Source organism: Amblyomma maculatum, chromosome 8, assembly GCF_055883805.1.
Source record: "Amblyomma maculatum isolate TAMU_Amacu chromosome 8, ASM5588380v1, whole genome shotgun sequence".
NCBI lineage: Eukaryota > Metazoa > Arthropoda > Arachnida > Ixodida > Ixodidae > Amblyomma > Amblyomma maculatum.
Window position 1 is genome coordinate 48434439 of NC_139351.1, and position 13313 is coordinate 48447751.

Below are 13313 nucleotides of genomic sequence, written 5' to 3' on the forward strand. Positions count from 1 at the left end.
CTGAAAGTAGTCTATCCTGACAACTGTTCCTCTGCTGCGTGACGAGGCTCATAGTTTAAATTTACATGCTCTACAAATTGCACTTTAGTTATCACAAAATTGCATTAGTGTCCACAGCACTGATACGAGCAGAATGGCTTGGCTTATGCATCTTAACGTCCAAAAGCAATTCAGGCTATGAGAGATGCCGCAGTGGAGGGCTCCGGAAATTTCGACCACCTCCATTTATAAGTGGCCGCCATGGCCGAGAAACACGGCAGCCGAGCGTTCTAACTATAGCGCCTCCGTGGCGTGGTGATACGAGCTTAATACGTCACAGTAATGTGAGTGAATAAATAAGAAAACAAAGCATAACTGCATTAGTAGGTGTAAAGAAGACAGATGATCAAGAAAAAAGAACGACTCAGAGAGAGAGACTGACGGGTAGTTGGGACACCAAGTTGCTCTCGACGTTGAAGTCCGTGATGAGGACACAATTGCTCAGGGACTTTGGCACGGCTGTCAGCTGATTATACCTGCAGTCACACAAGAAGGGGAGGTGCGGAAATGACGACACAACAGGGCTGGAATGACTATGATATGAAAGAGGTAAGCACAATAATTAATTAAATACAGCAAGCAGGACAATAAATTTATTCACTGCTTATTTTTGTTTCATCTCTCCTGTCAATGTGATTTGTTTGCTAATTTACAATCTTTACATAATTTTATATAATGAAACATTTTAAATGTTTAGCCTTTTCATTTATTACTTAAAGCAATGCTACAAAATCCTGTACTCAAGAAGCAAGTTTTAGAAATTGTTTAAAAGCCTGCCTCGCAAACGTCATCTGCTGAGAACACAAAGACTAGGGAGGGAAAGAGGCGCACGATTGAGGAGGAGGAAGCGTACCTGATGCCGAACCGGGACAGCACCATGAGGTTCCCTATCGTGTCGGGCAGATCCACAAGCTCATTGTGCTGGACATCGAGCGTCGACAGCTGCACGCAGTTCCCAATCTCTGCAAGAGACAGAAAGGGGAAGGCCCAGCTTTGATAAGCAATTTCAGGTTCCCCAAAAAGAAGAGGGAAGGACAAAGAGAGAGAGAAGGGGGCCCACCCGCAGGCAAGTGCTTGAGGTGGTTGTTGGAGGCGTCAAAGGTGACCAGCTGGGTCAGCTTGCCAATGCCCGCCGGAAGCTCCCGGATCTTGTTCTCCCGCAGGCTCAGCATCGTCAGATTCTAAAGGGGCCAAAACAACATGCAAAAATGCTCATGAAGAAGAACTCATAAAATAAAATCGCAAGGCGTGTTGCAGTGCTTGCCGCAGTTGCATGAAGGGAATAAGTGCAGTAGCAAAGGTATGCTATCATAGGCTGGAAAAAACACAGCTTTCATTCCACTGCACCTATTCTGAAAACCCCTTCAAACAGCGAGCACAAACTCACAGAGGTAAAAAAAAGTAGAATTCACGCCCAAAGATGAAGTAAAGTATTTATAGCTATTAACTACGGCTAAGCCAAGGAAGTGTAATGCTGCGAAAATAGTGTGCCAAAATTAGAACTGGACTAATTTGTGAAAAAAAAAAAAAAATTGAGAGGAATTAAAAAAGAAAGATAAATTTCTCCACCCATTGTAAGTGAAGCAAGTGTGGAGAAAGAACAACGACTGCCAACCAAAGAGATACACTTATCCCACGTATCCGGATCAGGGATACAAAAGTCTTTTGCAAAACAATCGTACAGCTTGTTGAGGATGCTCCGTGGTAACCAAAAGAACAATAGTCTGAACCAAACAACAGCCACTGATAGTAGAACACACTGCTAACAGTGCTTTGCTCACATCAAGGAGAAGGGAAGAGAACGAGGTCCGTTCTCAGCCCTCACCGTTAAATTGGCTATGTTCTCGCTGACTTCTCGTATCCTGTTGAAGCGCAGGAACAGGGTCGTCAGCGATGTCAGCTTGTACACAACTTCGGGAATCTGGAAAGCAGAAGGGACGGGGAAAACGAGGCGCCCATTCAGTAAAGTTGGCCCTGCTCGCTGCCATGTGGCTAATATGTGCACATTTTGTCACACACACTACACGTTACATGTAATCTTCACAAAGAAACCTGATGCTTACGTCCCAGTAAAACACGCTTTCTGATCTACACAAGCGAAGCAGCAGTAGAAAACGGACAGGAACGTTTCTGCATCTGGAAATTTTTACGGCTGGTGACGTACTGTATTTACTCGAATCTAGGCCGGTACTTTTTTTTTTTAATTGGTTACGAAAGTCGGGGGTCGGCTTAGATTCGAGGATGCGGTTTGCCCGCAACCGCTAGACATGTAGCGCCATCTCGCGGCTACTGCTTGAAGCTTGCAGGTTTGCAGGCTCCATTTTGCTTTTGTGAACGTTGCACCAAGGTCTCGTCGTTTCGCGTTTCCTTGTGTGCGTCTCTGCGTGCCCTCGAAAAAGCAGTCGTGTTCGCGGCGCGATGGCTCCCACCAAGCGATGCCATTACACTGCGGCTTTTAAGCGGAAAGTAGTTTTAGAGGCGGAGAAGACGTCAAACCTACAACCTCAGCACGACTTCGGCGTGGATGAAAAAAACATGCGCCGATGGCGCAAGCAGCGGAATGAGCTTTTCGACTGCGCTGCAAAGCGAATGGCCTTCACTGGACCCAAGAGCGGGCGACACCACGAGGTGGAGAAGGATGTCGCTGATTTTATCAGGAAGCAAAGGGAAAGTGCAATGCCCGTGACGATGGAGATTATACAGGCGAAGGCGAGGGAGATCGCAAACGTTAGAGGCATTGGACGGACCCAATTTAAGGCCAGCAGGGGCTGTGTCACTTGCTTCATGAAGCGTTTCGGGTTCAGCTTGCGACGGAGGACTTCTGTGTGCCAAAACCTACCCCCTGACTTTGAGGAGAAGCTGGTCGCATTCCAACGCTTTGTTATCAAGAAGCGGTTGGAGGAGGACTACAGACTGGGCCAAATCGGTAACGCCGACCAGACCCCAGTCTGTTTTGACATGCCTGTAGCGTTCACAGTGAATGAAAAGGGCGCAAAACAGGTAAAAGTCAGAACTGCTGAGTACGAGAAGCAACATTTTACCGTGATGTTATGTTGCATGGACGATGGGCGAAAACTGCCGCCCTACATCATATTTAAGCGGAAGACGCTTCCAGCTGGAGAAGTTTTCCCTAAAAACGTCTTTGTGCGCGTCCATGAGAATGGATGGATGAGTGGTGCCCTTGTCGAAGACTGGGTGAAGACCGTTTGGCAACGCCATCCCGGGGCCCTGTTGTTCAAGAAGTCGCTCCTGGTTCTCGACTCCTACTGCGGCCACTTGACAGATGCTGTAAAGTCCGTGCTTTCGGATGGCGGTACGGACATTGCGATAATCCCCGGAGGTATGACGAGCCAGCTACAGCCGCTCGACGTAGCCATCAACAAGCCATTTAAGGATAGGCTGCGGAAGAACTACAACGACTGGCTGACAATGCAAGATCACCAGCTCACACCGACCGGGCGCATCAAGCGTGCTTCGCTTAGCCAAGTGGTGAACTGGGTCGCCGCGGCGTGGGAGGAGATTCCGGCCGAACTGATTGTGCGGGCCTTCCGAAAGTGCAGTATTTCCAACGCGCTGGACGGAAGCGAAGACAGTGCGCTGTGGGAGGAAACCAGCGACAAGAGGACAGCGACGGCGACGAAGACAGCGAGTGAGCATTGGACGTGCTACAATGAGCGTCGCAAGCACAATAAAATGCATGTTCTAGTTCAAGTCAATGCCTTTTTTCATTCGGCTTACATTCGAGTAAACTTTTTTTTTTTTTTCTGACCGTCTGAATTTAGGGGGTTGGCCTAGAATCGAGGCCGGCCTAGATTCGAGTAAATACGGTAGTGTCCCTATGGCCAGGTGCAGCCATAATACAGAGCAGGCTTCCATTGTTTGAAATTTTCTAATGCTTTCCGTATGAAATATTTGATGGTAATTCAGATATTACACGCAGCCACTCCTTGAGTGAAAGAAAAACTTGAGGACTTCTTGGAAAATCTTGAGGTAGCACAGATGCTGCCTTTGGTACTCCTCACGATCAGCTCCCAAAATTTGAACAAGCTTTGAGTGCCACTTGGAGCAAAAGTTCATGCTGTGGTTCGCGTATGAATTCGGCAGCTACAGTAGGTGTTACCCAAAATAAATACACTTGATGGCTAAAAAGACAAGAAGACAAAAGTCTAGACTAGAAACATTAAAAAAATTCTAGGGGGCACTTTGGACCACTAAACTACGGTGAGGCGAAAGCCTCTATCACGCGGTGGTCCGAAGCCCTCCACTATAGCACCTCTTTCTGTTTTCACTCCCATCTTCCTCCTTTTTGTTAGGCACGGTTAAGGTGTCCACAAAGAATTGTGAAAGGTACCACACCTTTTTCTTTTCTGTAGTAAACCAATTTCAAACTCTGCTGATGTCTGCTGTACTGCATCTGCTTCTGTATGCTGTGTGGTGCGGTGTTCGAGGAAGCGCCAAATAAAAGGCACCTGGATCGGACGCCCGGCGGGGTCAGCTTCGTATATGTGTGAATCATCTGGTGGCGTGATGACCAGTCGTGACGTCATGGTCGTATGTGACGTCATCGTGACATCAGTTCCGGCTATTAGACATAGCCGGAGAGGACTTCACGTGGATGTGACGTTACACCAATCCCGTGGCTATATCGACGTCCATGCTATTTTGACAAAGTTTTGCCTATTATTAATTAATTACTCTACAATCATCAAACTTGGTTCAGAGGCTAATTTTTCCTCCTCTATATGATGCTACCATTGTTTTTCTCCTCTTTATTACCTCCCACTTAACAAAAGCATTATGGACAGACAGACACAATCGTGGCTGCAAGTAAGAGCTATTAAAGGCTTTCGCCTTAAAATATGGCTGTCGGGATGACCTCAGAGCCCTTTCAAGAAAGCGGCAAAGTTCTTCAGAAAGACAACCACAGCGGCCTTGGACACTCTGGCCGCCCAAGCTGACTTGGGCCTGCAGGTTCCTGAATAAAAGTGATGAAATGCTTAATCGCTTTTCGTTAGCTAGGCCGCACTAAGAAAACCTCTGCAGAGTATGGACAGCAGTGGGGCAAGTACAGTGGACACCCTGCCCACCTCGTTGAGCTTGTTGTGGCGGATGTCGAGGACACGCAGCTGCCGCAGGTTGACCAGGGTGTCCGGCAGGGTGGTGAGCGAGTTCTCGGACAGGGCAAGCGTCTGTAGGTTGACCAGGCTGCCCAGCTCGTCGGGTAGAGTCGCCAGCTTGTTGCCGTACAGGTAGAACTCGAGCAGGTGGCTCAGCTCCCGCACCGACGATGGCAGCACCGTGATCTGAAACACACAGTTCCCGAGGTAAGCTGCTGCGCACATTCCGAGAGTGACTGTCACATGCATCACAGCCAACACTTGGCATCCTAGTTATTTCATACTTGTATGGCAGATCTATGGTCCTTACCAGTAGGAGATAGAAACACTTCCTCGCCGCTTCCGTCACCTCACCGCCTATCATAAACGCGTTTCCTTTCCAGAATGGTCAACATCGTTCCAGTTTTCTTCCGCCTTCTAACTAGTTCTCAGCCCAGTGCTCCATTCTATGTGACTGGGTCCTCAAACAGAAAACAGAACTGCAGTTCCTCTCCCTGAGACATTGTGCAAGGCAATCTCATTAGAAAACTGAAGTTTATCAAGGTGTTCTGAACTTTTTGATCCCAGTTCTTCCCAATCCAAGCCTGTAAACACTCCTCGTAAACTTGCAATGGACAGCAGCAGAGAGATAGCCATCACCTTGCTCAACATCTTCAATTTACTTTTATCGGATCATGCCACCCACGGAGGACTAGGGTCAAGGGGAAGTTCTGCAAATATTTCATAGAACCTCTATCATATGCGAAGAAGACACGAGCAAGCCCCAGAAGAAATGGAAAGGAAACAATATATATATATATACAGTCGAACCTGGATATATCGAATCCAGATCATTTGAATTTTGGTTGTGTCAAACTCACGGAATATCGCCTTAAAAACCCCATGTAAAAGTATACGAAAGCTGCGTCGTATATCAAACTCAATTTCATCGGTTGTTCGATATATCGAACTCCGCACCATGCATTACACGGTGTGCCTTCCCCAAAGACGATCGCATCACCCTCGGCCGTTTGTCGCATGACGTTTTCAAGCCACGCGCGGAAGGAATGAGAGGGCACAGTTCGGTGACGGTGGCGCGTGCTTCTGCGGTGATCGTTTCCCGCGCGCCAGCACGTGACGTTTGCATACCATGTGCGTGAAGGAACAAGAGGGAATCAATGCAGCCGTGGTGTTTGGGAGAGGGGAAAAACACGATTGAGCGAAGCAAAGGGTGTACCCACTCTTCTGCCTAGCTTTATCTCTCCCCCTCCTCTCTCCTTTCCGGTCTTCGTTCACAGCAGCACCCACTGTGCATGCGCGGACAAGCCAGCTCAGCCTGTGGCAGACGCTTCTCCAATGTGTTGTGAACGTTCGGCACGCAGCGGCTGACGTGCGATACGCGTCTCGCGTCGTCGTGCTGAAGATGTGTAAGCAACAGCTGCTGCACACGGCGGCAGATTTTTAAAATTTTTTGTTTTTGCGAGTCGTTCATTCTTGCCATCGTGCTGAATGTGCGACGTAGCGTATGCTATGGCGGCTGCGAACGTTAAGAAGTAGCAATTCTTTTTTTCTTTTGCGAGAGTTGTCCTTGTCATGCTGAACGTGAGGTGCAGCATAAGCTATGGCGGCTGCGGACGTTAAAAAGCGGCAGATTGTATTTTTGTTTTTTCTTTTGCGAGAGTCATTGATTCTTGCATCTATGAATCAGCGAAAGCACGCGGTCAGCTGTGATTATGACACCAGCTTTTAGCACTTTTCGCTTCAAACGGTATTTAGAGCTATCATGCTTGCCAATGATTTTGAGGCAGTGCACTACGCCCGCCCCAAGTGCTGCGCAATAAATCGAGCCAGGCTTGTGCAATCAAGCCATCACAGGCACCTTGCCAAGTTCGCTCCCTGCCACAGCAGGATCTATGAAAAGTATAGTCAAAAGATAAACACGTAGTGACGTTATCGCTGTGCAGCATCTTGGCACGCTGCCAATAAATGAGCTGTGGATGCGAGGAACAGAGAGATGCGCCACCGAATGCTTTTTTCTTCTTTTTTTTTAAAATTCTCGAGGCCAAAAGTGGGGAGTGGGTTCATTATGCGAGTGGGTTGATTACGCGACAAATATGATATCGTTTTTCACGATCGCACGCGGCGTCTCAAGCAGATTTCTGTATATTGAACTATTTCGCGATCCCCTTTGAGTTCGATATATCTGGGTTCAACTGTATTTATATATATATATATATATACACATGCCTAATACAACCCAAAGAACATTTCACACGGGTCCCTTCAGGAGCACACATTACTATAAACGACTCACACAAATGCAACCAAGAAAGACGGTAGTTTTCTGCACTCACACTAGATTTGCTGAGATCCAGGCGTGTGGCCCCCTGGTCCCTACAACGGCACAGCTCTTTGGAGACATCCTGCAAGTCACAATGGGTCATTAAAAGGTGGCCACACGAGAAGAACGAGCAAGGCCCCCTACACCTGCACTGTCCGGGGCAACGTCAGTGCAGTGCCAGTGTCTAGGCTACAAGTGCCACGTCTTTACCAGTTCCTAGCCGCAGCCAAAGTTTCCCAACATGCTCAGCTTGGATCCGACTACTGGTTTTGGTAAGCAGAAATCAGTTTCTTTTTTGAAATACACTGCACTTACAAATGAATAATCCAGCTGTAATTAAAGAATAGTTAACGCATATTAAATAATACCAATGCACCAATGATGCGACCAATGCACTCCGAGCAACAGCGCACAGATTTGAAAAAAAAAAAAGTGCTTCAAGTACAAGGCGTTGAAAGGTGGTAGAGGCTAATAAAATTTTTAACTTAACAAAAACAGGTAACGTGAAACAAGCTCCTCCCCCACGCTTCCGATGTTGGTGAACTTCAACACCCTAGCAGTAATCTGCTACATCAAAAGTTTTATGCATCGACCTAAAAGGAATGCACCTTTTTTGGCCTTGACGCAGTATAATTAAATATTTACTAATGCAAGAGGTAATGAAAGAGGAATATGACCACAGACAGACATCCTCCTATTTCACTGTGCCATTATATTCTCATTAAAAAGGAGCACAATGAAGAGCTAACGCTGTTGCCACAGAAAGTACCAATTTGCTTACTCCAGTGATCGAAATGGCGAGAAGGAAGCCATGCCAAGCCATGCACAACAGAATGATGTGGTCTAACCAATATGCCCGATCATGCATGTATAGAAGATAATCACTTCAAACTATGGTTTCTCAGCAATTTCGAAATACCTATTGAGTACCTGTGCATTTTTTTTGGCACATGTAAACAATTCTGATAAGAAAGACGGATTTTCCCCAAAGAGGCCACCCAGTAGCAATGCATCCTTTTAATGCATCTACTAAAATGTGCTTAGTCATACAAAAGCTGCTATCAATGATCTAAATAACAAACACATAAGTACAATTTAACCAATCAGCACATCAAGAAGTGCACCCAAAGCACACCCAGGTCGGTGGCAAAGGCATGGAGGAAGAGAAGGGGCAGGAAGGGAGCAGGGGTAGTCTCCTTACCGTCTTGACCTTGTTGGACAGGTTGTTGAGCCACTCGTCCATCTTAAATTTCACCCCCGCCATGATCCGCTGCGACGAGCTCTGACACTGTGCGTACAGCTTCAATGTGCGCACGTTCCATTTCACATTTTGTTTGTTTGTTTGGTTTTTGGTTTTGGGGCGAGGGCGGGGCCACCATTCAACGCAGACACAACAGGAGGGAGTGGGAGGAGACGGGCATGGCGTGCATGTTGGAGAGAGGAGAAGGTGCAGGGGGTCAGTAAACAACATAAACATCATCGAGTGGGGTTCAAAACGCCAAAAAACATGTGCGCATATCAACCAGCCAGCCAGCGTGCAAGTGCCGGGTCAGAACAGCGTCAAGCCAAAGCACCTGTGCAGGAAAGAGCCGCCCGTTCTTGATTGCAGCCAACCCAACCTCTGTGGTTAGCAATGCAGCCCTATGTTAAGCATGAAATTTATGCTGCCAGTGTTTTTGCCTAAACAGGGGATGACGGACACTTTTGACGAAAGTCGGGGTGGGACAGACTGCCGAGAGGGCTTTCTGATGTAGTGTGCTCAGCTGTAATGGAATGCAACTTAAGAATGCACCGATGAATGCTCTTAAAAGGAAGCTCTTCCACCAGTGGCATCGACCAGTTCTCGTGACGTCCCTGTCGATCTCATTTCATGAAACTGTGATTGCATGCGAGGATTAATCATGAAATCAGGAAAGCAGGTCGACATCATTGATGATGGGTAGCTCAAGATTAATTCAGGCCATTTAGGGTTCATGAGGGAGCATTTATTGATTTTGTCCACCAAAGTGCTAATAAAGGCTTTTTTTTTTGGCGACGAAGTTTGTGCAAAAGCTGCATAGCTTTGTTAGCTTTATGCCTACACTTGAACAGGTGCTTGAGCAATTACTCCCTTATTTGAAATCTATTCCAGCTAGGGGGACTCCCTGAAATAAGCTAGAAAAAAAAAAAAGAGGAGGGCTTTAAACCCTACTGTCTTCTCATTGAAAGTTCTTCAATCCTGCTACAAATCAGGACTAAATTAAAGCTGATGACGGGAGTCCTTTTTTTTTCCTCACACCTGACTGCAGTGAGCTTTTAACGAAGCCCCTTATGACTACAACACATGACATTCGCACAGGTATTTCAATGCCTCGCACGATGCGAGAGATGACTAAACGTTGTATGCCAAGTATGACAACCACAGATTGCAGTATTCGCTGCTGTGTGGCTAAGACTTGTTCACTCATGAACTTCAGGTGCTGCAGTACAGATATGCAGCAAGCACACTTTTCACATCGTCAAAGCTAGAGTTCAGGCAAGCTGGGTTGAATTCGGCGAACATTAAAAATCTTTTTAGAAATATTTAATGCGCAGCTTAAGAGTAGCTGTAATATAATCCACAGGCTCCTTTTTGGACAAGCAGATTCAAAGTAGGGCCTGATGAAGAGAATCCAGTGCTTCGAAGCCTCCAAAGCAAAATAGAACGAGGTTTGGCAGAAAAAAACAAAATAAACCGCGGTGAGGCTACCCTGACACACGCCGTTTCCTTATGATCACAATTCCTTCCCAGTGATGCGCACGAAAGCGGCCAGTCATACCAGAACACGAGATGTAACATATACTTAGGACACACTGTGTATAGTATGCAATTACGTACAGAAGCAGAGCGGGGATCAGAAGCAGGCATGCAAACCGTATAACTTAACAGCCAAGCCTCCCTGCAACAGTCACAGCCAGTAAGCAACAAAACAGGAGAACTACACCATGCACCACCCTTGTACCCGTTCCCTGGTTTAAGTAGTAATGCATATAAACTGGTGAGATATATATGGGTGAGATGATGGCAGTCAGCTTTACCTGATGAAGTTCAAAAACTTTATTCACTTCACACAGAGGTGCCAGAGGTTTCATTACAGATGTACTACCTGATAAAACTCTAAAGATTTCTTCACTCTGTGCTACGATGCTCAAGGTATCATAACTTGTGCTCACGACACCAATCTGTTTTCGTCCCTGCAGTTGCTTTCAATGTGTAGTCAGCTATTGAAGAAGTTCATAGAATAATGGTGCACAGAGAAAGGATTCATTTTGGTACTCCTTTGCTAGCTTGATATGCTTGCGAGTATGAGGGGTAATGTACGCTCTACTGCACATTGGTGAGAATACAGTACAACTTAACTGCATATCAAAGAGGGTGGCACACCTGCTCATCAGTATACACATCCTGTGAACTTGTTCTGCCAAACATACCAGCTCTGTGGTCCTCCACGACATTAACTCTCGTGCCTCTGCTCTCCGATATATTGTGCGACTGCGATTAGAGGCTGGGTCTGCTGCATTGCTGCAAAAAGGCAAGACTCACGAGATCGGCCTGGATGGAGCCTTTCTTCTTGGACGTTGGCTTGGGCTTCGTCGTGCCGGGATGTGTGACCGTCACCTGTTTCGGCCTCGCCGCATCGCCGCTTCCGAGTGACCCGGAGCTCAGCTTTTTCTCCTGCCAAGATAGAAACCAGAGAAGAGAGCAGAAAGCCAGGTCAGGTCAGGTTCACTTCAACAAAACCAAGCTAAAAAGGGAAATACACGATGTTATCAACTCTACTGACTATGTGGACCCCCCTCCCACCAATCGATGCCTCCTCTACGTAGGGCATAGTTCGACAAATGCCTCCCTGTCCATTTCTGAGTAGGCGCTTTATAAAGCAAAATCTAATGCCACCATAGCTCTGTTCGAAAACTTGGTGCCTCAACAAGATCCTGTTCTTTTCGGTGACAGGGCGCGAAGTTGTCAGACTGGCAGGAAAGGAAGAAGGTGTCACAGAACAATGGTGGGGAAAACATGAAAAACACAGAGGGTGCACTTAAACATGACACAGGGCCCCCTATAATTCCGCACAGCTCTTCCCCACCAGAAATCGCCCTCTTTCAAGCAACCTCTCTAGGTCCAAAATGTGTTTTTAACAGACGCCCAACAATTTTTTTTCAGCCAAGCTGCAAAATAAGATTTTAGCCAGAAGCAGTGGCCTACAAGTTAAGGCAACAAGGAGAACCTCATCCAAAGCAGCATGGCTGCGACACATAATGTACCAGATACTCCTAAATTCCCTGCAGGGTGAAAGGGAAGAGCTCAAGAGCTGTAAATAACCCAATTTCATCTGCCTAAAAATATATCTATGTTCCTGTGTGTGTCCCATATTTGGCAAACAGGAACCCTATAGACCTTTCCAATAAGTGGTCACTGGGCATCGCCATACCGTTCGCTGGACTGCTATTTGCACTTGGCACTAGCATGGTGGAAGCTGCAGCAGTCCAGAGAGGAGGAGCAGAGAACATGGAGATGGCCGGTGACCGCTTATTGGACAGGTCTATACCCTCAGGTAAAATAAACGAAGCAAAAACAAAGAAAACAAGCCCCACTGTGTTGGGCTTAGCACAAGCAAATAATGTACAACATTCAGGGCACCTCTTCCAAAGGCACCACACACGGTCACAGGCAGGGTACCACGAACAGTCTTTCTCTTCACCGCATCGAATAGCACGAGAAAACAGAGACAGAAGAAAGGACGACCCAAGACGAGCGCTGTTCCCGTGGTTTCTTGCGCTCTTCGATGCAATGGATTGTTACTGAGTTGCCCAAATCACTCTACTGCTACATCTTTCTATTTTCTTCTTACATCTCGCAACACCAACACCATTTGACAACAGCCAATTTCAACATTTTCATGCACTGCATTACGCTCATGCCACACAACATGCATGTCAGAACAGAGAGAGAAGGGCAGGAGGGCACAGGGAGGGAACTGAAGACCCTAACACAAGACGGAATAAAACGAAGGAAAGGTGCACATCATGTCTTCAATAATAATACGGAATTAGGAAGCAGAAGCAGATGGCAGAACGCAGCTGCGCCTGAAACCACACCTGCCATCAACTAGACAGTGTGCCATTGCATCGGCAGCAACCTGACATGTGTGGCAGATGTGGGTACTAGTAGCGCAGAAAGACAGAACACAGCGCTCCCTTCTGTCCGTGCCTGTCTGTGCTACTAGCATCTATCACGATGGATCACCAGCCAGCCCAAAAAAACAACATTGCGACAGAGGTACGTTTGCTCCCTCTACATCAGTCATAACCACGAGAGAAGGAGACAAAGAACGAGGATTTCTGCCGCTAACGCAAGCTCAAGTCTCAACAGCAGTCACTCCTCTAGTACTCAAGCTCCAATTACAGTCCAGCTATCTACTCACAAGTGAAAAACTGAAATCCAGACACTAGAAAGGAATGCATCTGACCAAAGTGCAGACAACCGTGTATGTGGCAATGCCAAGGTGGGATGAAGCTTAATACAATGCCAACTTAAATGCAAAATACTATAGAGTGACAGCAGCTGGCTAGCTGGCCTACCTTGTTGTAACTTAAGAGGGCTTTTTCATGAAAATGGCCAGTGCTCAGGCAGAGACTAAATACGTAAATGCCACTCCTAACAAAAACTACACAGAGAAAGCATTCGCTCATCACACCAGTGATGGCCCTTATTTATTGAGAGATGCTCTTAACAGAGAAACACTTGTTGCTCCCATACTGCATAGATGCCTGCCACTGTGGCCGAACTGACTCCACCCTCGAAAACAGGGATTTTA

At 46.8% G+C, this 13313-nt stretch overlaps 1 protein-coding gene across 2 annotated transcripts in view; it reads right to left on the reverse strand.

Moving 5' to 3' along the window:
- Sur-8 (leucine-rich repeat protein shoc-2) overlaps positions 1-13313 on the reverse strand; it is a 103660-nt gene that overhangs the window by 28251 nt on the left and 62096 nt on the right. The window contains exons 2-9 of one of the 2 annotated variants that reach the window (XM_084576265.1): positions 11039-11170; positions 8678-8776; positions 7490-7558; positions 5127-5342; positions 1865-1960; positions 1100-1220; positions 893-1001; positions 422-515 (exon numbers count right to left, since the gene is read on the reverse strand). In XM_084576265.1, the coding sequence (XP_084432391.1) occupies positions 422-515; positions 893-1001; positions 1100-1220; positions 1865-1960; positions 5127-5342; positions 7490-7558; positions 8678-8776; positions 11039-11170 (936 nt within the window). The remainder of the gene's footprint in view (positions 1-421; positions 516-892; positions 1002-1099; positions 1221-1864; positions 1961-5126; positions 5343-7489; positions 7559-8677; positions 8777-11038; positions 11171-13313) is intronic. The other variant, XM_084576266.1, reaches the window with a different exon arrangement.